The 26,258-nt window shown below is 53.6% G+C and overlaps 1 protein-coding gene across 2 annotated transcripts in view; it reads left to right on the top strand.

The window, feature by feature from the left end:
• The window catches only part of Itgb2 (integrin subunit beta 2), a 38,729-nt gene extending 12,740 nt beyond the window's left edge, over window positions 1–25,989 (top strand). For both annotated transcript variants that reach the window (XM_028874321.2, XM_028874319.2), the window contains exons 2-16: window positions 2,475–2,535; window positions 2,858–2,946; window positions 6,462–6,642; window positions 8,779–8,949; window positions 9,886–10,127; window positions 10,967–11,122; window positions 12,013–12,108; window positions 16,624–16,713; window positions 17,913–18,053; window positions 18,532–18,719; window positions 20,270–20,514; window positions 20,987–21,206; window positions 21,835–22,037; window positions 24,778–24,944; window positions 25,320–25,989. In XM_028874321.2, coding sequence (XP_028730154.1) covers window positions 2,478–2,535; window positions 2,858–2,946; window positions 6,462–6,642; window positions 8,779–8,949; window positions 9,886–10,127; window positions 10,967–11,122; window positions 12,013–12,108; window positions 16,624–16,713; window positions 17,913–18,053; window positions 18,532–18,719; window positions 20,270–20,514; window positions 20,987–21,206; window positions 21,835–22,037; window positions 24,778–24,944; window positions 25,320–25,382 — 2,310 coding nt within the window. In that variant the 5' untranslated portion in view covers window positions 2,475–2,477 and the 3' untranslated portion in view covers window positions 25,383–25,989. The remainder of the gene's footprint in view (window positions 1–2,474; window positions 2,536–2,857; window positions 2,947–6,461; window positions 6,643–8,778; window positions 8,950–9,885; window positions 10,128–10,966; window positions 11,123–12,012; window positions 12,109–16,623; window positions 16,714–17,912; window positions 18,054–18,531; window positions 18,720–20,269; window positions 20,515–20,986; window positions 21,207–21,834; window positions 22,038–24,777; window positions 24,945–25,319) is intronic.
• The last annotated feature ends 269 nt before the right edge of the window (window positions 25,990–26,258 follow it).

The raw sequence follows: 26,258 nt of genomic DNA, 5'->3' as shown, positions 1-26,258 counted from the left end.
CTTGGACAGGCCTAGCCCTCAACACCCGTGATCTGCCCCAGTTCTACAAAGGAAACGGAGGCAGAAAGAACTAGACAGGCCTTGCTCTTTCAGGTTTCTAAGATACTGGTCTCACTAAAGACCAGTGAGCTAGCCAGGCAGGGCTAGCTGATACCCTGTGCTGATACCCACACAGAGGAGGGCAGGAGCCCAGTCCCAGGCTCTGCTCACCTCCCAGAGCTTGGCCTTCATTCAGCTACCTTCCAAGCTCACACCACTGTCGCTGTCTGGAGTTCTCTGTGGGGCATCAGATGGCTCCTCTCAACAGCTCTCAGTTCTGCACCCGGAACAAAGAACAGGAGGTGGCTGCCCTGGCCACCACCCACTTCCTGTGTCCAAGGTCAGGGCAGGGCAGTGTGGTCTGTGGGTTGGTCCTCTATCCAAGTTGAACACTGTGTGTGTGTGTGTGTGTGTGTGTGTGTGTGTGTGTGAGAGAGAGAGAGAGAGAGAGAGAGAGAGATTGTGTGTGCACGCACATGCATGCACCTAGGTATAATGAGACGCTCAGCCCTGTATCCTGCTCCAGCTTTGAGCTTCCGTTTCCCCCCATTTGGAGAACTAAGTTTGAATACAGACTGCCGTGGCTGTCTGGGGGTGATATCTGTGGGGGCCTCTCCCCAGAGTACCATGCCTGTGCCCTGGAAGGACTCTCCCCGCTCTCCACCCACAGCAGCCCTGGCCTCAGAAAGGGGGCTTTCCTGAGGCTGACCAGATTGCAGTGCCTGTATGCAGATCTCAGGGACACATGCCAGGCCCCAGGTTAGCCAAGGGAGTTGGTGGACACATGTGTGTCACCCCTAACAATGTTCAAGGAACTCGGGGTTGAGGGTGCAGAAGCAAGAATAAATACAGCTGCTTCGGCTTGAGCTGGGTGCCCCGGGACCGGGAGACACAGAAACATTCAGAGCTGGGATGGATCCCGTGGAGCTTGGAGTCCCCTCCCTGCCTTGCTACAGTGTGCTAAACCCAGAAAGCCAGGGCGTAAGTCTTGCTTTTCCTTAAGCGGGAGGGGCAGGCTTCATTTAACAACTCTTGGCCCTGAAGATAATCTTTCTGAGGTCACAGGTCACTTTTAGAAGGGCCAGAAATGGGGCCACACAGGGCCTGTACCCACAGGGCCCCCAAATGGTGTGGCCTGAGGGTTTCATAACTACCACAGATCTCAGCATGGATGCCGGGCTTCAGGGAACGATGGTGATATCAAGGTCCACAAGCCGGTGTGCCCAGTACTCTGAGGCCATACGAGGCACTAAGAGCCATCTTCAAAGCACTGACCTGGCAACCCTGCCCCCACCCTCACCGGGGCGCCTCAGTGGCTTTAGCCTTGCCCTGTAGAGGAGCTGGTCATAGCTTAGGGAGACGTGTTGATTTTTGTTTCTGACAACATGGGCCCTGGTGCATGTATCTCTCCCAGCCTGCCTGCCACAGATTCTCATGTCTTAGGAAGTCAGACCCAGGGGCCACCGTACTCAGAACATCACAGGTCCCACAGGCTGAGTCCTGACCTCTCTGGGTACTTCTAGGGGAAGGAGGGTGGCAGTTAGGTTCTAGGATAAGGACAGTCCTGCCAGTGCCCAGCTGTAAGGAAGGAAGTCATATCCCAGGCTCTCAGCATGCCAAGTCCCCAGCTAGCCCCCGCCCCTTGTATTTCAAGGCCATCAGTGTCATTGATTATAGGCAGGACAGGGTGCTATGGTTCTGGAAACATGGCAGCAGGTGGCCAGCAGTAGGGTAGTCCAGTCTGTGGATGAGCTCTGGGAAGCCTATTCTCTCCTGCCTGGGACAGAGATTCCAACAGGGTCCCCAGCTCCAGCTCCTCCAGAGCAAGAATAGAGTCAAGGCTCCAAGGACTGCCTGAGACAACCAGAGACAGGCAGTCTCTCCCTGTGAGCCAGTTGAGTCCTGCCCCATGAGCACTCCAAGTTCATGGCTCTACCTGGGCCCAGTTCTGCTCTCTGGGTCAACCAGGTCTGTGGTCCAAGCTCACTTGGGGTACACAGGTGTTACAGCCCTGCCCTGGGCAGTGTGAGACACTGCACTTGTGGGGTGGGGATGGGGCTGCCTGTGTGGCATGCATCTCTCTCTTCTTCTTCTTCTCCTCCTCCTCCCTTCTTCCCCCCTGCGTGTGTGTGTGTGTGCGCGCGCGTGCGCGCGCACAGGTACATATGTACACACACATGTGCATGCATGCCTGTGGTATCCCCACAGAGGCTGGCTGGCTGGCTGCTCTTCCAGGTACCTGGCCACCTGAGCCAATATTCAGGCCCCCATATCCTTCCCAGCGGTGGCTGAGTGGCCTCTTCCCCTGTGGACTTTGAGTGACAGCTGTGCTGACCCTGCCTGGTTCTCATGCCCTGTGGCAGCAGAACAGGAGACCAGTAAGAAGGAAGTCCTCGGGTGATCAGCCTGAAGTCACCTATCCTTTCTCTCCACAGGACATGCTGGGCCCACACTCACTGCTGCTTGCTCTAGCTGGGCTGCTCTTCCTGGGATCCGGTGAGTTCTGTGGAGTTGTCCCTGCACATGACATTCCCACGCAGCAGGCCCACCTCATGTCCCCTTGGGCATAAATTTCCAGGTGGCTGAGGAAGGACCATCCTCTAGGAGTGAGTCTCAGGCATGGACGGTTTGGGTCCTCCAGAGTGCTGCCCTGAATCCCACTGGGGTGACTCAGAGCCCTTCCCAGACCACATAAGGCTGTAGACACTAGCCTGCACCCTCCCCAGAGCCTCGTCTGCCTTTGCCCACCACCCCCACTTACTCTTGAGGGCAGCCAGCATGGGTGCCGGGCCCTCATCCAGCCTGTCTGTCTCCCCAGCCACGTCCCAGGAGTGCACCAAGTACAAAGTGAGCAATTGCCGGGACTGTATCCAGTCGGGGCCTGGCTGCGCGTGGTGCCAGAAGCTGGTAAGAGCTGCGTGGGTCACCTGACAGAGTCTAAGCTGCCTTTTCTATCTTCCTGGGTAGGGATCTCTACTTCTCTGAAGCCAAAGACACTAGGATGATCTCCTTAGGACATAGCAGAAATGACTCATCTCCCTTCTAAAGAATCCTCTAGAAGGGAGATGAATGTACCATGGTAACCCAAGCTGACCCCGGGTACATAGGGCGGGACAGTCCAGCTTCACAATATGAATCAAGAGCAGGAGGAGGTGAAGGCCCACAGTCAGGCATGGTGGACATTTCTCATCCTTGAATGACAGTCCATCAGTAGAGCTGGCTCTCTCCTATAGAGAGCTCCTCCCATGGGACTAAACCTTTATCATACCCTTCTCCCGGAGTCCCTAAGTTGCTGACCGCACAGGGAAATGCACACATCACTCTTTCTCCTCAGTCGCCTGATCCTGTCTGGTGGAAGCTAGAGAGGCAGCCCCTTCTTCCTTCATAGGTCTTTAAGAATGAGGTGACTCCTGTGTCCAAACCACTGGGTGTTTTTATAAAAATGGACTGTCTTAGTTACTCTTCTGTTGTAAAAAAAAACAAAAACAAAAAACAAAAAACAAAACAACAACAACAAAACCACCCTGACAAACGCCATTTCAGAAAGGAAGGCTTTGTTTTAGCTCACAGGTAAAGATTACAGTCTGCCATGGTGGGGAAGTCATGGCGGTGGGGGTGTGGGGCAGCTGGTCATATCACATCCAGTCAGGAAGCAGAGTGGTGAATGTCCATGTTCAACTCCCTTCCTCATTTCTCTTCGGTCCAGGACCCAAACCCATTATATTCATAATGTACAAATGTATAATGTATGCTTAACAATAATTGAGTATTAAAAAACAAATGAGCCTATTTAAAATGAGCAGATAAACATTTCTCAAAGAATAATATACATATAAACGGACAGGCAAATGAAAATAGTGCCACCCACACTGGGCAGGTCTTCCCACATCAAAGAACCTAGTCAACACAGCCCCTCACAGTCTGCCTGGAGCCTTGCCTGTTGGGAGATTCCAGATCCTGTCAGGTGGATAATCAACACTAACCATCACGTGTGCACGTCCATATTTGTTCCTGTTGTCAAACTCGGGAGATTTACTGTCAACCCCATGGGCAGACCGTGGGCAAATCTTGCCAAATTTTCACATTTTCCCTGGCTGTTGTAATCTGAGGACACACAGGGTGTCATTTTGCTTCCCTTATATCCAGAACATTCCCAGCTTTCTCCATCTTCATATCCTTGTTATTTAAGGATGAGTGGAGCCACCAGTGTAGAATGTCCCTTGGCGCCTCCAGCCAGGCATGTCCTCTGATTCAACTCCAGCGTACACCGGGGGACACCAGACAGTGATTCATCCTTTGTGCCCTCCATGAGGCACACATGGTGCCCTCACAAGTGTGGCCTTCGTCCCTGCACTAATGATGTTTGCTGAGGTGGCACCTGCCAGGTTCCTCCTCACCTCCTGTGTCCCCTCACAGTGAGTGACAGGCTCATCTGCGAGGTACGATCAGGTTGCTAGGATTCTGTCCCCACTCAGCTAAGTCAGTGACCTTGCAGTCTGTCCACTGGAGACTCAGGCAAGCTCCGTCACCACTGTAGTGGCTGTAAAAACGGTTCTCTCTTCTCTCTCTCCCCAGCCCCGATCCACTGATGGAGCTGCAGGTCTTTATTCTGTTCGTAGTTTATGACTATTATTTTCCCAGTTTGATGTTCAACTTGTCCGCGTCAGGCCACTGGGCCCCTCTAAGCTTCTCTGGGTGTCATTCATGTGACTTTTTCTCTTTTGTCATTTTTGTCTTGGTCTGCGACCTTTCATACTCTGGACTGAGCTGCTGTGCTAACTTTTCTCTGGCCTCCTGTAGCTGGAGTTTTCTCCAGTCCTGCTCAGACACGCAGCCACTCAGACCCAAATAAACACACAGCCGTTTATATTATTTAAACTGGCTCAGGCTTCTTGCTATCTAGTTCTTATATCTTAAATTAACCCATTTCTATAAATCTATACCTTGCCACGTGGCTCGGTGTCATACATTCTTGCTACTCATGGCAGCGGCAGCTGGCAGCGTCTCCTGACTCAGCCTTCTACCTCCCAGAATTCCCCTCTCCTTATCCCACCTACACTACACTTCCTGCCTGACTACTGGCCAATCAACGTTTTATTTATCCATCAATCAGATGAACACATTCACAGCATCCCCAGCAGGCCTCCCCTCCCCTGGCCCAAGACTCCTGGGCCTTCATGAGAAGTGGCTCCCAGCATTCCCTGCAACTTCCCGCACCTTCTCCATCCCACAAGGCTTTTAACTTCTGTCTCCAGCAATCTGCCATAGGCAAAGCTCCAGAACAGAGAGGCTTGGTGTTATAGCCACTATCCTGTGACTGAGGGCTGTGGTACCATCCATGGACAAGCCATTCTCGTTGGGACTGGCTTTCTTTTCTCCATGTTGAACCATTTTACTCATCTGAAATGAATGGTCAGGCCGCTTGTCCTACATGAATAAACATTGGCTTCTCTTCTCTCTAGTCCTGCTGATGGTCTGTGGTTTTTTTGTTTTTTGTTTTTTGTTTTTTTGGTTTTTCGAGACAAGGTTTCTCTGTGTAGCTTTGCACCTTTTCCTGGAACTCACTTGGTAGTCCAGGCTGGCCTCGAACTCACAGAGATCCGCCTGGCTCTGCCTCCCGAGTGCTGGGATTAAAGGCGTGTGCCACAACCGCCTGGCTGGTCTGTGTTTTTTGAGGACTTAAGATGTGGCTCTGAAAACAAGACAGAGCTGAGGCCCTCTGGAGGTGGTGTCTACTGCATTTCTGAGCTGTTCTTCTGACTTTACTGTCTGTGGGTAAACAGACAGTCCCTGCGCTTTTTGGTACTTTGCAGCTGAGCCAGATCTACTTTGGATGCAACAGGCTCCAGTTCGGGACCAAGAACAACCAAATACCTCCATGTCAAATCCAGGGGGCTTCTGAAGGGACACATTGGTCAGGATGAAGGGGCCCCAGGCTCTCCACTCCCCTCACCAACTCATTTCCCTATGAACTGGGAGAAACTTGACCCTGAGTTCTGCGCTGAGTCTTAGCAAGGGCTGTCCCGTTGGTTCAAAGAGACCACCTGCATTCCCTTGGGAGACAGCAGCTCCCTGGGCAAAGGTCCTGAGGAAGAAGGGCTGGGGGGTTCTGGCCAGCATTTGAGCTTGAGGCTGCTGATCAGCATTTGGGCTGGGGGTAGAGAACCCCACATCTTTGCTGATGGAGTTAATGCTCAAAAGAGAGAGGAAAGTCAATAGTCTATGCTTCTAGTAACCCTGGGGCTCTCAGGGAGACTTGGAGCGGTCAGGGAGACCTAGGCTGTCTGGGAGTCTGGTTTTCCCTAGATGACTGCCCCATCCCACAGGGGTCTCTAACTGAAGTTTCAAGGGCAGGTAAGGAGGAAACAGGGCTGGATCCCACTGTCTCAGCGCCGTGCCTTTCTGCCCAACCCCTCCGCTAGAACTTCACCGAGCGAGGGGAGCCTGACTCCTTGCGCTGCGACACGCGGGCACAACTGCTGCTGAAGGGTTGCCCGGCCGATGACATTATGGAACCCAGTAGCCTTGCTGAACCTCAGTATGACCAGCCAGGGGACCGGAAGCAGCTATCGCCACAGAAAGTGACGCTTTACTTGCGACCAGGTAGGTCTGGACTCAGCTAGCTGGAATGGGCCGGGTACGCAATGCGCCTAGAAACTCAGCCTGGGCTGCCGATCAGGGCTAACAGAGGGTGTGTGTCTCTGGGTTGGATAGTAAACTGGGCCGGGTGATGAACTTCTCATCACCCAAGTCTGAGCTCCGGGGACTAGTGAAAAGGGCTGGGTGGGTGAAAGTGCTTGCCACCGAGCCTGGTGACCCGAGTTCAATTCCCTAGGACCCAAAGGGTGAACAGAGAAAACCAGCGGCTACAAAGTAGTTATCTGACCTCCACGTGCATGATATGGTGTGGACAAGCCACCCTCCCATAAACAAACACATAACTATATGGGTGGCAGTGGCGCACGCCCTTAGTCCCAGCACTCGGGAGGCAGAGCCAGGTGGATTTCTGTGAGTTCGAGGCCAGCCTGGTCTACAACGCGAGATCCAGGACAGGCACCAAAACTACATGTTTTCTGTCTCAGAAAACAAAAGCAAAACAAAAACAAACAAACAAAAACCAAACAGATAACTGTAACTTTTTAAAAAGTTACTTCGAAGTCTGAGCTCTGCCCTGGGTGGATTCCGTCAACCCCACTGTCTGCACTGGCTGTCTGGGACTCTCTTAGCAGTGCGTTCTGTGCCTTGTTGAAAAGGGGAAGCAAACTGTTTAGAAATCACCGTTCATTTCCACTCTCAGAAGACTCAGGCACTCTTGGCAGCGTGAGCACCCTGGCAAGCCCCGTAGCCCAGTCCTGCATAACTCTTTAAGCCAGGCTTGTCCCAGGCATGCTCCACTGGGTCGGATGCAGTGAGGTGAGCGTGTGTGGGACAACAGACACGCTGTGGGCAGGCTCCGTGTAGCTGTAGCCACAGTTAGAAGGGGGACCAGCCGCTAACCCTGCAAGCAGCTGAGTGGGCAGAGCGGGACCCTGGAGGATCATACTGGTTTCCTTTCTGTGGCTGTGATTAAATACCCTGACTCAAAGCAGCTTAGTGGGAAAAAGGGTTGTTTTCAGCTCACAATTCCAGGTTACGGTTTATCATTTCAGGGAAGTCTAGGCTGCAGGAACTTGAAGCAGCTGCTCACATCGCATCCACAGCCAAAAAGCGGAGAGAAATGACTGAATGCTTAGTGCTTGGCTCACTTCCTCTACTTTTAACCAGACCAGGGCCCCGATGAGGGGAATTTTGCCGCCCACTCTCAGGCTGGGTCTTCTCACATCAATGTAGTCAGTCCAACACAGTTCCCCACAGATATGCCCATGGGCCAATCTCATCCACACAGTCCCTCAGTGAGACTCTTCCCAGGTGGTTTTCCTTTGTGCCCAGACTCAGCAGCGCCAGGGTCTAGTTGGTGTGTGGGGGGCAGGTTGTCAGGACAGAGAAGGAAGGACAGCATGAACGGAGGGAGGCAGAGGGGTGGCATCTGAGAGCTTGTCCTGGGGACAGCAGAGGACAGAGCTTGTCCCTTCATGTCCTGTGAGCTGACACAAGCCCTTCTGCTTTGGGACCTCTGCCCCTGACCTGGTCCTGTTGACCCCTGGAGGGCAGTTCTGGCATGCTGGCTTACCTGAGCCAGGTAGCCCAAGTTGGCACAGGTACGGTCCCTCGTAGTGGGAAGACCCGGGTGGTTCTCTGGGCCCTCTGTGAAAATGTTAATCCCTTGGGCTGGTTGGGTTCCACCCTTCTGGCACTTACTTCTAGCACCACAGTCTGGATGGTTGGGCTTCCAACTCACGAATTTCCAACTCACGAATTTGCATGGCACACACACTCCCACCATGAGGCATTCTTTTTTTTTTTTTTTTTTTTTTTTTTTTTTTTTTTTTTTTTTTAGGACAGGGTTTCTCTGTGTAGCTTTGCGCCTTTCCTGGAACTCACTTGGTAGCCCAGGCTGGCCTCGAACTCACAGAAATTCACCTGGCTCTGCCTCCCGAGTGCTGGGATTAAAGGCGTGCGCCACCACCGCCCGGCGCAGCATTCTTATACTTGGAGTGAGCCACTTACCTGAATCCAAATCTGCCTGTCCTGTGTCCTGCCAGGTCAGAGGAAACAGGGGAGGCACTAGGAATTTGGGGGCTGGGTGAGGGCTGACAGACGGCAGGCAGGCTCAAAGTGTCCCCTGCTCTCCTCTGACAGGGCAGGCCGCTGCATTCAACGTGACTTTCCGGCGGGCCAAGGGCTATCCCATTGATCTGTACTACCTCATGGACCTGTCCTACTCCATGCTGGACGACCTCAACAATGTCAAGAAGCTGGGCGCTGACCTGCTGCAGGCCCTCAATGAGATCACTGAGTCCGGCCGCATCGGTGAGGCCCGCAGTGCATTCGTGCATGTCAACCTTGGGAACCCCCTGTCACCACACACCTCCGTCCACGCACCCCCTCAGAAGCAGAGGCTGGAGGAGCCACATGTGCAGTGTTTATGGGGCCAGAGTCAGCCCTGCATCGCTACCATGGGCCACACCTGGCCACGGGCTGCTAAGACCTGTGGACTCCTCCAACCTTTCTCTCCCTCTTCTTTATATTTTGATGTTTAAAAGACAACAATCCTGCAGTGCTAATTACTAAAAAGTGTAACCAAATACCAGTAATACAGTTGTGGGAGCAAACCGCAGGGCCAGGGTCACAGGGTGAAGGTTGCAGCAGTGACTAGCACCAGCATGTTCGCTAAGCACATGGGACAAGGGAACAAGGCACCCTACTCACACCTGAACAGCACTTTGCCTCATTGTCTCTGTGTGAGGATGCCCGCATGCACACTTGAACACAGGATGCAAGCTCATCTAGTTTTGTGTGCTCATACACTCATGCTCACACATGTCCAGGATCTCATACACAAACACACTTGCATGTTTGTGTCCATGCCTCGTCACACATGTGTACCTATATGCCTGAATACACAAGACCACATATATATATATATACATACAAACATATACATATACATACACATGTGCTCACATGCAAACACTTATGATCACACATGTACATGACCGAATACCTATACATTCTCTGTCACACACACTCATGATCTCATATATACTCTCACCTACACATGACTACACACATGCTTGTATCACATGCTCATTCACACATGCTCTCACAACCATCATCTTGCTTTCTTCCTTATTTGGGAAAATGAGGCTTGGCCCCTTACCCCTCTGGGAGGTGCATTGTCCTTCATGGAGTCCTGCTTTCTGCCTCTGTCCCCTGTCCCCCTGCCTCATGCCATGTATCCCTCAGGCTTTGGGTCCTTTGTGGACAAGACTGTGCTGCCTTTTGTCAACACACATCCTGAGAAGCTGAAGAATCCATGTCCCAACAAGGAGAAGGCCTGCCAGCCCCCGTTCGCCTTCCGGCACGTGCTCAAGCTAACCGACAACTCCAACCAGTTTCAGACAGAGGTCGGCAAACAACTGATTTCCGGAAACCTGGATGCCCCTGAGGGTGGGCTGGATGCCATAATGCAAGTTGCTGCATGCCCGGTGAGGCCACTGTCCCTCTTCAGCTCTCCCAATTTCCTCAAACTCAGGAGCTCCACCGTGCTGTGGGGCCACTTGCTCTGGTTGGTGGGCCTGTTCAGGGACTCACCCCATCTGGCACCATGCTATCACCCTGGGTCTTGGAAGAGCAGCCTCCATGGCCCAGGCCCCTCCCAGCCTCCCAGATCAGAGAGCGAAGGAAGAGCAGTAACACCACTGAAAAACTCATCTCAGCATTAGGTGAAAACCCTCATAGCTCTCCTGTGAGCCAGGCTGCCCGGCAGCAGGTCCTCAGTGTGAGGACTGTCCTTAGCTCTTATGTCTCCTCATCCACATCCCTGCCTGTCAGTTCCAGATTGCGTTTATAAGGTCATCTCTGCAGCAAGCCAGTCCCACCTGAGTCTGGCTCTCAGTTCCTCAGCTTTGTTGGGCTCACATCATGGGCACATATATACTACATGTGTGTTGGACCATGGTACAAAACCTGGATGCCGCAAGTGTGTGCTCCTTCAATTGTCCCAGGCACTTACCTCCCCTATGGACGTCCCCTGGTCCCCTCTTTAGTGGTTGGGAGGTGTCTGCATTTTAGTGGACACTGCTGCATACTTTTTCTCCTTCACAATTGTCATTGGAATCTAGTTCCAGGTCTGAAGAAGATTGCAGATTTATCTCTTTAGATTCAGATGTGTTTCAGTTTTCACCTCCCACTCCTGCAGGGCATGCTGGGAGCTGCTGGCTTAGGCACTTCCTGGGCACTGGGTGGGCTCTCTGTCTCTCTGTCTCTTTCTCTCAGGCTCAGCAGGGAAACCAAGGCAGGTAACCTCTGGCTGCATTCTTCCCAGGAGGAAATTGGCTGGCGCAATGTCACGAGGCTGCTGGTGTTTGCCACAGATGATGGCTTCCACTTTGCTGGTGATGGAAAGCTTGGTGCCATCCTGACGCCCAATGATGGCCACTGCCACCTCGAAGATAACTTGTACAAGAGGAGCAATGAGTTTGTGAGTACTCTCTGCCTGCCTCGGCACATCCCCATACCAAGACTGGTTAAAGGCCACTCAGGAATGGCAAGAGGACAGGATGAGAGCAGGGTCACATGCCTAGGTCACCCCAACAGAACCCAGATTCCTCTTAACACAATAGCAAATTACAGAGGAATTCCCGGAGTCCCTGGTAATAACATAAAATTGCTGACACCCACCTCTGCCTGCAAGGCAGTCCTGGCCCTGGTCCCCATGTCAGAGGCCCTGACATAGCCCTACCCACCCACCTAATCCATCTCACTGCCTCTATGCATGCCTGCTCTGCCTGTAACGACCCTGTCAGAGCTCCAGGTCCCATCCTTGGACACTCATTGCCTTTCCAAAGAAACCACGAAGGGTTTTTGAGCCCCATACTGGAGGGACCACCTGAAAACCATTGATTTGGAGTTGTTGACCGACAGCATCTGAGGGTCCTGACCCCGAGCAGGAGCAGGGGTATCTCATGTCCATTGGCCAACCCCCCCCAAATGTGGACTGCCATGCCCATTTGTTATAACATCATGGTGGGGAGAGGTGGAGTCTAAAATCTAGCCCTAGTGGAGCCACAGACACTTTCTTGGGTCCTATACACCAGCTCCACTGGCTGCTGCTTGCACTCTGGCTGGCTTAGCACCCAGAGTGGTAACTCACAGTAGCTTTCTTTACCTGGCGTTGGCCAAGAGAACCATCATGATGGTCAGTGTTCTCTTCATGTATTTCACATATTTCCTGTCAATCTCGTCACATGCGTGTGAACCTGTGCCAAGTGAGGCCCGTCCTGAGCAAGTGTCCATGCCTGGTCAGCATGGACGCTTGCTTCCCCAAGGTGTCCCGGAAGGCTTGTCTAACAAGATGTCCCCTTTCTCCAGGACTACCCATCAGTGGGCCAGCTGGCCCACAAGCTCGCCGAGAGCAACATCCAGCCTATCTTTGCGGTGACGAAGAAGATGGTGAAAACCTATGAGGTAAGCAAGAGCTTTGTGCAATGGGAGTGACAGGCCCCCTCAGATGTGACAAGCCAGGCCCTGCCCAATATTGCCTCAGTTCTGCTTTTCAGGCTGGCCTGTGGGTGGCCAGCCTGGCCACTGGCCACAGTTTTCTGGGTGTGAGCATCCTGGTGGAGGAAGTTGAGGCTGCCACTGGGCTACCCAGTGTCCGCGTCTTGAAATTCACAGTGCTGCTTGCTCAAAATTTTGTTTCCTCTGAAACAGAGCAGTCTGGAACTGCTTTTCTCTCTTCTCCCCTCTCCCTTCTTTAACTCAAGGAGAATCCCCTTTGAGTCATGAGCATTCCGACGGAGCCAAATTCACATGTTGCTACCACCCGAGGAGACCTCCATTCTGCCCATGGGGGACACCTCCTTCCTTCATGTGTTGGTTAGCGACAAGCCTCCCCAAAACACCTCAACAAGCAGAAGCCCAAACCAAAGCAAACAGGATCTTGGGTTTGGCATTGGCTTTGAAACAGTTGTCCATCCTCCTGGGGAGGAAGCCAGCCACCCTTGCTCCTTGTTGAGTCAGGCCTGATGACTCCAAGGCTTTGCATCCAGAGAGCCCCTCTCTGGTGGCCTCTAGGGGAAGGCCGAGTCCCGCTCTTGTCATCAGGAGACTCTTGGACCTTCAGTTCATACAGCAGCAATGCCACTTCCGTCCATCGGAAGCGGAAGTAATTGGATCCAGGGGTGTCAGAGCAGGAAGCGGCTGCTGAGCTAGACAGTATTTCTGATGGTCGGGGTGTTTCCCTGTCGCCCCTCAAAATGCTACTTGAGGCTCATCCTGTGTTTCTGCTGCGGTTTGTTATGTCCGTGTGTGTGTGTCCTGCTTTGAAAAGGCAGCTGAGCAGTGATGGCGCACGCCTTTAATCCCAGCACTCGGGAGGCAGAGGCAGGCGGATCTCTGCCAGTTCAAGGCCAGACTGGTCTAGAAAAAAAAAAAAAGAAAAGAAAAGAAAAAGGAAAAGAAAAGGCAGCTGAGGAGGTGAGGTAAAATCCTTCAAGGATGTGTTCACACAGGCAAGATTCTCAGGTGTTGTCAGGCTCCCAAACCTTCTCCCTGGCTTAGTGACTTGCTGCTGGACAGGCCTACAGAATGAAGCAAAGCCACTGGACTCCTACTCAATTTGCCACAGTGTCGGGGTAAAGTCAGTAGAGATAAGAAGGGGAAAGGGCAGCCGGGCGGTGGTGGCCCACGCCTTTAATCCCAGCACTCGGGAGGCAGAGGCAGGCAGATCTCTGTGAGTTCGAGGCCAGCCTGGGCTACCGAGCGAGTTCCAGGAAAGGCGCAAAGCTACACAGAGAAACCCTGTCTCGAAAAACAAAACAAAACAAAACAAAACATAAAAAAAAAAAAAAGAAGAAGAAGAAGGGGAAAGGGCAAAGTCTAGGAGAGAGATGGGGCTCAAGCTTCGGGGCCCCTCCCCTTCCAGTGCTAATCTCTCCGCAGACCAGGACCTCCAGCCCCTCCTGAGAATGAGTGGATCCTGCCTGGCCTGAGGATCTCCCCTCCCCACTCCTGCCTGCCAGGAGTTACTTCCCAGGGCCACCTTCCTTTGGAATGGGCAGGTTGTAGGCAGCCCAGCCTGTGGACTGACCTCTCCTGGGCAGTGAGGCATCAGGGATCGACTAAAAGCAAGAGTACCACTCCTCTTCCCCTAGAAGAATCTGTGCTCTCAGGAGCTGGTCAGAACAGGGCCCGGGCCAGAATGAGGTCAGGTGACCTGAGACATGGAAGCTGATGGCCGTAATCAGTTTGTAAAGTCTAAGGACTTATTCTTCAGGGTCAGAGAACCTTAGATCTCAGCCACCCCAGACATGTCTAAAGAAGGGGCCCAGCTTCCTCCTCGGTGAGAGGCAGCAGGGCCCCCCTGGGAGGGCCACTGAGGGGACACTGAGCTCAGCTACCCAGTGACTTCAGAGAGTACCTGCCACCTCATCTGAGAGTGACCACAACTCCTCAGCAGTCCCTGCCACCACTCTGTCCTCAGAGACACCAGCACGTACGGACCCAGGCTGACCTTCCATGTATCACAGCTCTGTGCAGCCACGCGACTTCAAACTGTCAGGGAACAGGGTTGGGCTGAGCAAGAGTGTGCAGACTGCGGGAAAAGCACACAGCGCCTGGGGAGGTGACGTTGTGGAATGTGCGATGCTGAATGAGGACTGGGAATCGGGTCCCATCGAAGGTCTTAGACAAGTCACCATTGCTGGGCTATCGGCCACAGGAACACTCCTACTGCCAGGTTCCCAGGCTCCAAAAAGTGCTCAGCAGCTAAAAAGGGACATTAGGGAGAAGGAGGGACAGGCTGGGGATCCTCTGGGTGGGTGATGTGAGCGTCCATGGTTTATCTCAACACAGGAATGACAGCCAGGGTGAACACTGCAAGCAGGAGGCTACTTTATGGTCAGAACATTCACACACACCCCCATGACCTTGTCTGTGATTGGGCTATGGACTGTCCTCTCCTCACAGAGCTGTAGCAGGTCCCAACTCTTACTATGAGTGGCATGAGTTGCGTTGCAGAAGACAGCAGGGGGATGAGGGGAGAAATCTGCCGACAGGAGACTTGAGTCCCGAGCCCAGCACGGCTATGCTCTGATGGCTGAATTAGGCGGGGCTTTCTGGAGGAACTGAACTGAATGAATACGTATTGTACATGGTGGTGCCTTAGAATGCCTTGCAACCCATCAAAGCTGCATAGTGCCACAAGAGCTGGCTGCATTCCCAAAAGGCTGAGAGCGTGGTGGTTGCCCAGTCAACAGAACTGGATGCCTCAGCAGCCCCAGCCTGGTACTGAAGGACTGAAGGATTCCTGGAAAGTTGCTGCTCTTTGGTCCACAATGGAAGAAGGAGCTGTGCTGTGATGTCGGTGAAGGACAGCAACAGTGTAACGGAGTAGATGCACTCGCTAGCCAGAAGCAAAGGCAAGCAGGCAATGCAGTTGCAGGCTGAGGGTGCTGCCCACTCTGCATGTGGGTCCTCCTTCAATTAATCGTGCCCGGAAACATTCTCACAGGCTTGTCTAGAGGCGTGTCTTAGTTGGCTCCAGGTTTAATCCAGTTGGCAATGGGGAGTAACCACAGCAGGGCTCACAGGCCCTCCCAATCCCCTGTTCCTTGGGAGATGGTCAAGAACACAGGGAATATGGGAAGACATACACACCAGACCCTCCTCCTTTCAGATCAAGTAGAGAGTAGGCTCCACAGCCTGGACATACAAGAGCACAGCTCTCCTGGCAGAGGCTGGTCCCTGTGCCAGGGCAAATGAAGTGGGTGGCAGAGCCCAGAGGTGGTTGGTGACTGGGCTATGAGAGACTCAAGGAAGGGTGCTGAGCCTGAGTGGCTTCGTCATCAGTTATGTAGGGTGGGGTGGGGTGGGGTGTAGGAGGCAAATCACCAGTGTCTGTTCATGAAATCTGACATGGTCCTGAGTAACACTAGGGAAGAGGTGAGGAAAATGCAGGATGTCTGTCATGCGAAGGCTCTGTCTGACCCACCTCCTCTGCCTGCCGCTGCCGCTTGTCACGGAGTTATATAACAGTCGCTATTAAATTAGAACTCTGAAACCCATTGAAATGGTCAAGGCTTACCACTTCCTGTGATTTTACCACATTTCACTGTTATCTGTGTATCATGCTGATGTGGTAGGAATACCGTGCCATGGTGAGCCAGGCATGTGTTCCCAACTCGGAGATGCTATCAGATTGAAATGTTCACTGGGGACATTCACACCCAGGAGTGTAACCTCCACTCAGGGCTTTAGAGCTGGTCTCCCTCCCTCCCTCCCTCCCTCCCTCCCTCCTTTCCTCCTTTCCTTCCTCCCTCTTTCCTTCCTTGTTGCCCTTCTCTCTCTCTCTCTCTCTCTCTCTCTCTCTCTCTCTCTCTCTCTCTCTCTCTCTGAGACAGGGTTTCTCTGTGTAGCCCTGGCTATTCTGGAACTCACTCCGTAGACCAGGCTAGCCTTGAATTTACAGAGGTCCTCCTGCCTCTGTCTCCTGAGTGCTGGGATTAAAGGCGCGCACCGCCACGGTCTGGCTTTCCTCCCTTTCTTAATCAGAATTTGAGACTGAATCTATGCTAGGCAAGTGCTCTCTGCCACTGGCCCACACCCTCAGTCCTCTTTCCACTTTCCCCTCTGAGACAGTCTGGCTGAGTAGCCCAGGCAGGCCCTGAACTGGTCACCCGCCTGCCTCAGACTCCTAAACATCTGGGATAAGAGGCCTGGGACACCAGACCCAGCTCCTTAGGGCTTGCTGCTCTTCAGCTAGGATGAGAGATCGTGACCGCGGGCTGCCGCACCAGGCCCGGCTCTTCAGGGTTCGCTCCAAGGATCTGTTACTGGCATTCAGCAGCGTATCATTGACTGATTGAACAATGTCATGTGAGCCATCCCATGAGAATGGGAGGCCCTGGCCACCCATCACAAGCCTCGTGGCTGTGGAGGGGCCTGTAGCATCACATGCCAGCTTGATCTTCTCATCAACAGAAACTCACAGAGATCATCCCCAAGTCAGCCGTGGGAGAACTGTCCGATGACTCCAGCAACGTGGTGCAGCTCATCAAGAACGCCTACTACGTGAGTCTCCGGCAGAGCTGGGTGGGCTGGCAGAGCCCCCCTGGATCAGCAGATGAGTGGGAGGATAGAACACCTTGTCAGGTTGGGGTTTCTGCTGGGATCCTCATAGCTTCTGGACAGGCATGGCAGGGAGAAAGAAGGGAGGGTAAGGAGAGATGTGCCAGCCCCTCCCCACGTCTTTGTGTCCTTTGTGGCGTGACTGATCTGTACCAGACCCTGAAACACCAATGGCAGACCCTTATTACTGAGGCTCTTCCCTGCTGGCCGACATGGAATAGTGGGGAATGGATGGCTGGCAAAGGCAGAATGATGCTTCTCATGATGGGGAGACCCCAGAAATCATCACAGTGGCCTTGGGCCTTGTGAAGAGTCCCTTAAGGTAGAGCGCCTCTTGTCTACCAGCCCCCAGCCTTATTCTGGGTGAACCCTCCAAGACCCCTTAGCCATCCTCCTCCTTCATGATGGGCATTCTGTCCAAGTACACCAGATTTGCTTCCCTCAGAGGCTCAGTGTCCTGGTGAACACCAATGTGCACCAAACACCCACTGCTCAGGGCTCAGACACCATCCAGACTCCAACCAATAATATATATCTACTCCCAGCGACAGGTGTCCCAAACGTTCTGGCCTGCATCCGGTTGCTGAATGTCTTGAAGGCTGGCAGCACACACTGTGTGCAAGATCCTTCAACACCACTGTTGCCGACCAGAGTGAAAGCCTGGGGCCAGGGTGGAAAATCCTGTTTCCTTCTCTAGCCTTGTGAGCCCTAGGTGTCCCAAGCAGGCTCCATGCCTGACCACTGCCCAGTCATGCCTAGCTCTGTCTTTACAGTGGTGACTCGGGTGACGCCATCATTGTCCACTCACTGGATGCCACCTGTTGCCTTCTTCCATCTGTCTCATCTCTCACATCACTTCAGCAATCTACCGTTCCTCCTCTGCTAATCCCGGGGTTCAACAGTGAGGAGATAGTCCTCAGAGGGCTCATGGCCTGAGTCTAGGCTGGTCACTTGTCAGTAGCCTGTCTCAGAGCACGCCTGTGGTGTCAGCCTGCTGTCCCATTCTGTAACAATCACTGAGCTCCGGCTGATGTCTGTGTCATCGACTGGTGTGCAAGAGGGGTATGAGATGTGAGATGGCCAGAAGTGGGCAGGGATGGCCGGACATGTCACCCCTGAACATGGCTGCTCTCTACCCACAGAAACTCTCCTCTAGGGTCTTTCTGGACCACAGCACTCTCCCCGAAACCCTGAAAGTCACCTACGACTCCTTCTGCAGTAACGGAGCATCAAGTATCGGCAAATCTCGAGGGGACTGTGATGGCGTGCAGATTGGCATCCCGGTGAGCCTGGCCTGCTGAGAGACCTGGGGTTCCCACATCAGCATGTTGGAGGGACCTGGGGAGATCTTGGTGACCCACTCCCGGTCACAGCTAGGAGAAAAAGGAAGATCACAGGGATAAGCCAGGGAAGAACCCACTAGTGACAAGCAGCCAGATGAGACATTTTTTCCCTTTAAACATCTGTGAAGAGGCCAGATGAGACATCGGGGAAAAGGGAAAGGGTACAGGGAGGGTGCCAGATGTGGTCTCAGTTGCAGATTCACGCCTAACAACACAATGAATACCTGCAAATCTCTAGAGTGGCCCTGGGTAGACTGATGGGCATGGAATGGTAGCACCCTCTGGGGGCAACTGCTGGACATGCACAGCTGGACAAGTATCTGGTTGGGATACCTGAGTGGTTCAGCAAGGGGACAAGAGCAGGGCTATTACCCTGGCCACCCACAGTCCTAAACTGAACCCCACCATTCTCTTATAGGTCACCTTCCAAGTAAAGGTCACAGCTTCAGAGTGCATCCAGGAGCAGTCCTTTGTCATCCGGGCCCTGGGCTTCACTGATACAGTGACTGTGCGGGTCCTTCCCCAGTGCGAATGCCGGTGCCGGGACCAGAGTCAGGAGCAGGGTCTCTGTAGAGGCAAGGGTGCCATGGAGTGTGGCATCTGCAGGTGAGGAGGGTGCAGGTAGCCCATGGCACATCAGTCCATGGGGAAGGTGTCTGTAGATGAGGTAGGTGTGGCCATCCCACAGCATGCCAGCCCGTGAATAGGTGTCTGCAGGTGGGTATGGCCAACTCATCCGGGAGGTAGATGAGCTGCAAGTACTCCCATATCCTAGTTCTCTGGCCTCAGAGACTCTAAGCAATCAGGCTGGCAGCATGCTGCTAGAGTACCACTCCTGGCAGCCTGGACCCTAAAGCCACCCTGTGAACATACATGCACAGGCCTCAGTTCAGGATGCAATTGGGCTGGGATATTCCGAGGAGAAGAAGGATGCAGTATGCCCGGCAGAGAGGTTGTAGTTGGTAGCCTGGATGCCAGACATCCTCTCTCAACTGCTTCCCCAGTTTCTGCTCTTTGGGGTGCTCTATCCCACACCTCAGATCACACTGGCTGTATTCCTCCTCCCAGACACTCTATAAACAGTGGTGGTTTTGGTAGCAGCCCCCTGGCCAGTGGTACCTTGCTCTGCTCCTCAGTGTGTCCTGGGTGGCCTCGCTACAAAGCTGAGCTAACTTGGCTGGAGGATTGGACCCCCCGTCAGTGAATTCGGCAGCTTCCTCCTGCAGGATGTGTCAGGGTTGGCTCCTGACATTCTTGTCTCACTAAGCTATGGATCGCGTCCCCACATCCTTCTGTTCCGTGATGAGGCCATCCGTGCTGCCGTATCCCCACCAGACCTCCCTCCAGGTCTAGGTCGGCAAGGTCAGATACTGGCTTCTTAGGACTGTCCATTAACACAACTCTCAGGAAACTCCCAGATGAGCCTGCCAGAGGTGTTCTCCTAGTTAGACTTTCTGTTGCTGTGAGGAGACACCATGACCACGGCGACTCTTATAAAGGAACGCATTTAATCAGGGTGGCTTATGGTTTCCGAGGTTTGGTCCGTTATCATTGTGGTAGGATATGGTGGCATGCAGGCAGACATGGCGCTGGAGAAGGAGCTGAGAGTTCTACATCTTGACCCGCAGGCAACAGGAAGGGGTATGTCTCACTGGGTGTGGCTTGAGCATCTATGAGACCTCAAAGCCCACCCCCGCAGTGACACACTTCCTCCCACAAGGCCACGCCTCCTCCCACAAGGCCACACCTCCTCCCACAAGGCCACACCTCCCCCCACAAGGCCACACCTCCTCCCACAAGGCCACACCTCCTCCCACAAGGCCACGCCTCCTCCCACAAGGCCACACCTCCTCCCACAAGGCCACACCTCCTCCCACAAGGCCACACCTCCTCCCACAAGGCCACACCTCCTAATGGTGCCACTCCCTTTGGGGGCCATTTCCTTTCAGACCACCACCGGTGCCATGCTTATAGGACTGTATGCTCCCAGGGACATCCTTGACTGGGACATGGCATGTGCTCAGGAGACCTTTGGAAGCAGGTGTGGTGTGCCAGACATCACAGGTGCTTGGATGAGTTCTGGGCCAGGAAGGACAGGAGGTGTCTCCGTCCCCAGGGAGGACCTAAGCACACAAACCCCTCCCCCATCACACCAGGTGTGACCCTGGCTACATCGGGAAGAACTGCGAGTGCCAGACGCAGGGCCGGAGCAGCCAGGAGCTGGAAGGGCGCTGCCGGAAGGACAACAGCTCCATCGTGTGTTCAGGGCTGGGGGACTGCATCTGTGGGCAGTGTGTGTGCCACACCAGCGACAGCCCCAACAAAGTGATCTTCGGGCAGTACTGCGAGTGTGATAATTTCAACTGTGAAAGATACAACGGCCAAGTCTGCGGTGGTCTAAGTAAGTGTCAGGGGCCATGGGTAGCCCGGGAGCCTTCTTGTCCGTTTGTACCAGGAGATATTGAGTGGGGGCATTGGGGACAGACAGATGGACAGGCTAGCAAGGCTTCCCTGCCCAATCTGTTTCAGCGTGAGGGTCAGCCTTGTCCTGGGAAGGCAATGGAGGTGACCGTCCTGTCCTGATCCAAGAGCTTTTCAGATACCACGTGGGGGTCCCATCTGGCTAAATGGTGGCCATGTTGCTAGAGGTGCAGGGCAGGAAGGCATTCCTGGTCCCCGTGTTTTTTGCCCAGCTGTCTTTCCCTGGTGTTCGGAAGCCGTATGAGGAAGGATCAGTAGAAGCAGAGGAGGCTATAAGAACAGTCCTCCTTGCAAGGCAATATCAGGCTAGGGCACAGGATGGCCGGAGGATTGCTCCCTGTCCCTAGCCGCCTGCAGGGAAGTGAGCTCCGGTGATCTCGGCTGTTTTCCAGTGAGGGGCGCCTGCGACTGTGGCCAATGCAATTGCAAGCCTGGCTTCGAGGGCTCCGCCTGCCAGTGCCTGAGGTCCACCGAGGGCTGCCTGAATACCCGGCTGGTGGAGTGCAGCGGCCGGGGCCGCTGTCACTGCAACAGATGCAAGTGTGACGCAGGCTACCAGCCACCGCTGTGTGAGGACTGTCCTGGCTGCCCCGTGCCCTGCACCCAGCACATGTGAGTGTTCCCACTGCCCATACTGGTCTCCCTGCTGGACAACCCGGGAGCCCCCAGGGACACGACTGCACCATAGTTCTCAGCAGGATGAAAACTATGTCCCTGCCACCATCTACCTCCTTGCATGCCTGCAGGAGTCCTGGCTTCACAGAGGGTCTGGACCTATGACCCTTCAGCCCTTGCACCCGGTTTCCATTAACACTGATCTGCCTTCCAGAGCCTCTTAGGAGCACAATTTGCATCCCCCATCACTCACATCATTGCACATAGTCCTGGGAGCTCCCCAGACCCGATACCTGGGACTACCTGGTATGCAGATGCCCATCCTCCTTTCATACCATGCACCAGACACACCTGCATTTCCTGAACCACTCATGCCACCTTGCATATAGCTCTATAGCCTGGTCCAGCCATGCTTTCTCACATACCAGTGTACCCCCACACACCTGGACATCCTGACACACCCGTGTATTTTCACATCCACAAACTGTGACACACTAGCGCACCCTTCCACAACCACGCAGCTCTACACACCTGTGCACCCTGACAGACCTGTGCGCCCTTGTACATCATCATGCCAGCTCACACCTCCTGCCCTCACACCCGCTCCACCCCCATTCCTCTGCAGCCACTGTGCCGAGTGCCTGAAATTCAGTAAGGGCCTTTTTGAGAAGAACTGTAGTGTGGCGTGTGTCAATGTGACGCTGCAGCTCACCCCTTTGAAGAAAACACCCTGCAAGGAGCGGGACTCAGAGGGCTGCTGGATGACCTACACCCTGCAGCAGAAGGACGGGAGAGACTCTTACTACATGCATGTGGAGGACAGCCGAGGTGAGGCTGAGGGGTGCCTGGGACGTAACACGATCTGGCATGGGTTGAACATGGTGACAAGCACTTTGACCATGAGGTCTTTGCAGACCTTTTCAGCAGAGGACTGCAGAGGAGAACATCTCTCTTCTGTGGGGCAAGACAGACCCATCAGCAGGACGAGAGCCATCCAGGATACCTGGGCGGGGCAGCATTGCAGGACAGGCTGGCAGCCATCCGCTTTCCTTGTCCCATGGCTCTCTCTTTCACTCTGCTCTCCTTACCTGGCCCTGCATGAGGAGATGAACAGTAGATGGCATTTCCTGATGGTAACTCCGTATTGGGTATGATGCCATTGTGGTGCCACACTGTCCAGCCAGAGCCTCTCCCATTTGATGGGGGATCCTGAGGGATGGTGTCTGCTGCTTCCTCAGAAGCCCCCATGGAAAGCTTCAGGGAAGTGGGGGTGATTCCACCCCCAAGCACTGTCTACTGTCCCTCCACTTGTCTCTGGTCTTTGCCAGGCCCAGTATCACCTGTGAACTTCGAAGATGCTGACCTGGTCTCTAGGTTCACATTTAAGGGAAGGGGGGCACCTGGCTAGATTCCAGATATACCCAACACAGTGTGAGGCTGCAGCTGTCAGTGAGAGGTTCACCTAGAGAGGAAGATGAGACCATGGGACAAGGGGAAGCAGAGTGTCTGTGGTTGGAGCAGTCAGCACCCCATGATGCCTCGTGGAGTCCTGGAGGCATCCAGGCCTGTTCCTGGTCATCCCAGAAACCATGAGAAGTTTCCAGAAAGAAAGCGGTCATACTCAGTTATGGTGTTTTCCTGTAATTGCTAGTTCTTTATTATTATTAATGTGCACATACATGAGTGCGTGTGTGCAGATCAGAGGACAGCCCTCAGGCGTTTGTTCACCCGTTTTAATCACAGAATCCAACTCAGGTCACCAAGTCTGCACAGCAAACACCTTTGCCAGCTGATCCGTCTCACTGGCCCCCAAACTGTGTTTTTAAAAGTCCAGCTAACAGCTCTCTTGGCGGGTGTGTAAGGTGGGCATTGCCCTGTTGTTGGATAGTGTGGACACTGTCCTGTCAGGAACCAAGTGGTCACAGTCTTGCCTGGGAACAAGGTGGACAGGGTCTTAGGAGGGGCCAGGTAAACCCAGTCCCTTTAGGAACTAGTGAACACGATCTTGTCAGGAGCCGGGCAAAAACAGTTTTATCAAAGGACAGGGCAGGTATGGTCTTGTCATTGTATAAGATGGCTGCTATCACCGGGCAGTGGTGGCGCACACCTTTAATCCCAGCACTCGGGAGGCAGAGCCAGGCAAATCTCTGTGAGTTCGAGTCCAGCCTGGTCTACAAAGTGAGATCCAGGACAGGCTCTAAAGCTACACAGAGAAACCCTGTCTCAAAAACCAAAAAAAAAAAAAAAAAAAGATGGCTGCTGTCCTGTCATTGACCAAGTAGTTGCATTGTATCTGGGCTGCAGTGGACACTAACAAAGGAAAAATGCTGCTTGGACCTAACAGAGTGGAGATAAGTGGGCAGGGTGGGCTGTAGTATTGAGAGAGTCTCTCTTTGAAGGAAATGCAGAGGAGCAGAGCTGAGAGAAATAGGTCCTGGGGTCCTGGGATACCCAATAGAGGAAGTAGGAAGTCGGAGGTTGAACAACTTGGAAGTATGTTGAATAACAATGAGGGAAAATGGTGGGCATGATGGATTTGGACAAAAAGATATGACAGGGTACCTTATAGGCTTAGACAAGGAGCCTTGGGATTTCAGCTACCCACCTCACACAGATCCGGAGAGCTGAGGGGACTGCTGAGGAGGCTACTCAGTGGACCATCGGAAGCTCAGGCCAGGAGCAAACCACGCTCATACAGGACTGAGCTCTGGAGCCCCTGAGCCCAAGCCCCCTCTTCAAGTCAGGACCCCATAAAAGGCAGGTAGGAAGCAGACTCCATAAAGGACCTGGAGCTCAGCACCTCTCCTCCTGGTTGAGGGCTGCTGGCTCCAGCCTGCCAGAGCAAGAGCTCCTCCAGGTCACTCTGATGGGCGTGTTTGGGATTGTGTCTGGGTTTGTGCAGCCTTGGCTAAGTTATTTAACCTATGTGAAGACAATTGGCCTCCCTGAAACGGCCACCAAGTTAGGTGAGATTCTATGACCAGCAGAGAGAGGTCCATACTGATCGTACCTCTGCCCCACAGCCAGGGTCTGCTGTGTGGCCTACTGCATCCCAGGGCCCACACCCGGGAGAGGCCAGTTCAGCACTGGACCTTGGGACACTGTCCTGTTCATCACATGGCTACCTCCGCTGCCGAACACAGGCCTCTGGTTCCTGGCACTGGTCACCATAGAATCCCTTCGCCTGGACATGGCAACTCAGACCTTACTACCTGATCCCACTCCCATACTGAACAACGAGATAACCAGGGATGGCTCAAACACAACCCTAGTCTGAATATACCAGCAGGTGGTGACCAGGGATGCTGACATTTCATCCAGGCTTACCTCAGGTTGGCCCCTGACCTGTCCTCCCCTTCTCTGTGAACAAGGGCCAGGCCAAAGTGGCCTTTATGTGTCATTTGGAAGCGCAGGGCCTGGTCTCAGTTCTGGTAGGGATGAGGCTAGATTCCATCATCTACTCATGAGACGTGACAAAGAGTGAGCCGGCTTCCTGTGGCAGGTGTAGCTAGGGAACATTGGCCACTGTAGGGAGGGGCTGACGTGTGGTTGTGTGTTTCCTCCTCAGAGTGTGTGGAAGGCCCCAACGTGGCTGCTATCGTAGGGGGCACAGTGGTAAGTGTTGTGCTGATCGGTGTCCTCCTCCTGGTCATCTGGAAGGCCCTGACCCACCTGACTGACCTCAGGGAGTACAGACGCTTTGAGAAGGAGAAGCTCAAGTCTCAGTGGAATAATGTGAGTGGCCTCTCTTGGGGACCCACGCAGTACATGAATGCTTCCTTTCCTCCCTGGCCTCTCACGGGGAGCAACTGGTACACTCTCTATCCCAGCCATGCTTGGGAGACCCACACAGAGTGTCTTCCCCAACCCTGTTACTTCTCGCAACGGGACTGTGGCTGTCCTGGAGTAAGGACACATCCCTTACCCCAGCAGCTCAGCCTGCGAGCTCCCGGAGTGTGCTGTGGTGTCCAGGCTTAGCCTGAGCCTCAGGGCCTGGGGAGGCTTCCTGTCTTGGTGGGTTCCTCAGAGTGACCTCTACTGATCTGGCGGCTTCCTAAGAGTCCTGACCCACTCCCCGAACTGACAAGAGCATGTTTGGTTCCTCCCTAGGACAACCCCCTCTTCAAGAGTGCTACCACAACTGTCATGAACCCAAAGTTTGCTGAAAGCTAGGGCACAGCTCTCAGGATCAACCAGCTGAGACCCCGAGACCACGCCTCCTCCCCTCTGCAACCATGATGTGGCTTACAGCTCACCACAGTGCTGCCAAGGGCCCACTCTGTTTCTTCCTGCCTTTATGTCAAGGCGGCCAGGTTTCCCACGGACTCATCTTCTGACCCACCCCATCTTGTCACAGAGCCTTAAGAATGTTGTCCCAAGGTTCCGCACACATTTTCTTGTAAAGGAAGACAGCAGTCTCAGTAAAGGTGGCACCGACTTATTTATATTTAAACTTGCCAGGGTACAAAACTACATCCCATTTTTGTTGTTGTTGTTGTTTGTTTTTCGAGACAGGGTTTCTCTGTGTAGTTTTGGAGCCTGTCCTGGAACTCGCTCTGTAGACCAAACTGGCCTCAAACTCATAAAGATCTGCTTGCCTCTGCCTCCCAAGTGCCGGGATTAAAGGCGTGCGCTGCCACCACTGCCCGGCCTACACCCCATTTATTATATTGTTAACATCCCATCCGTTGTATTATATATGGGCATAAAACTATATCCCACGTATTATATTGTAATCATGTATGTAAAAATAAAGCTTCCATCCATGCTGTCCACAGAAGGTGGGCTTTGTGGGGTCCTCTGGGGCAAGGTGGCTGAGCTCCAGGGTGTCTTGTCCTACCTGCCAACTGTTCATTCACATCCTGAGGGTTCGGGTGGGCTCTGGGCCTTGGAGTGGGAGATCTAGTCTCTTCTTCCCTGCCTGTGAACCTGTATATATGGAGACCCAGTGCTAAATCCTGTGTGGCTGCACCCTCCCCTCTCCAGCTCCCAACTTCCGTCAAGTTCGGTACAGGAGGATAGCGGGGTGGCCAGAACACAAACCAGGGG

This window comes from Peromyscus leucopus, chromosome 16_21, assembly GCF_004664715.2.
Source record: "Peromyscus leucopus breed LL Stock chromosome 16_21, UCI_PerLeu_2.1, whole genome shotgun sequence".
Classification (NCBI taxonomy): Eukaryota; Metazoa; Chordata; class Mammalia; order Rodentia; family Cricetidae; genus Peromyscus; species Peromyscus leucopus.
This window is presented reverse-complemented; position numbering and strand designations above follow the sequence as displayed.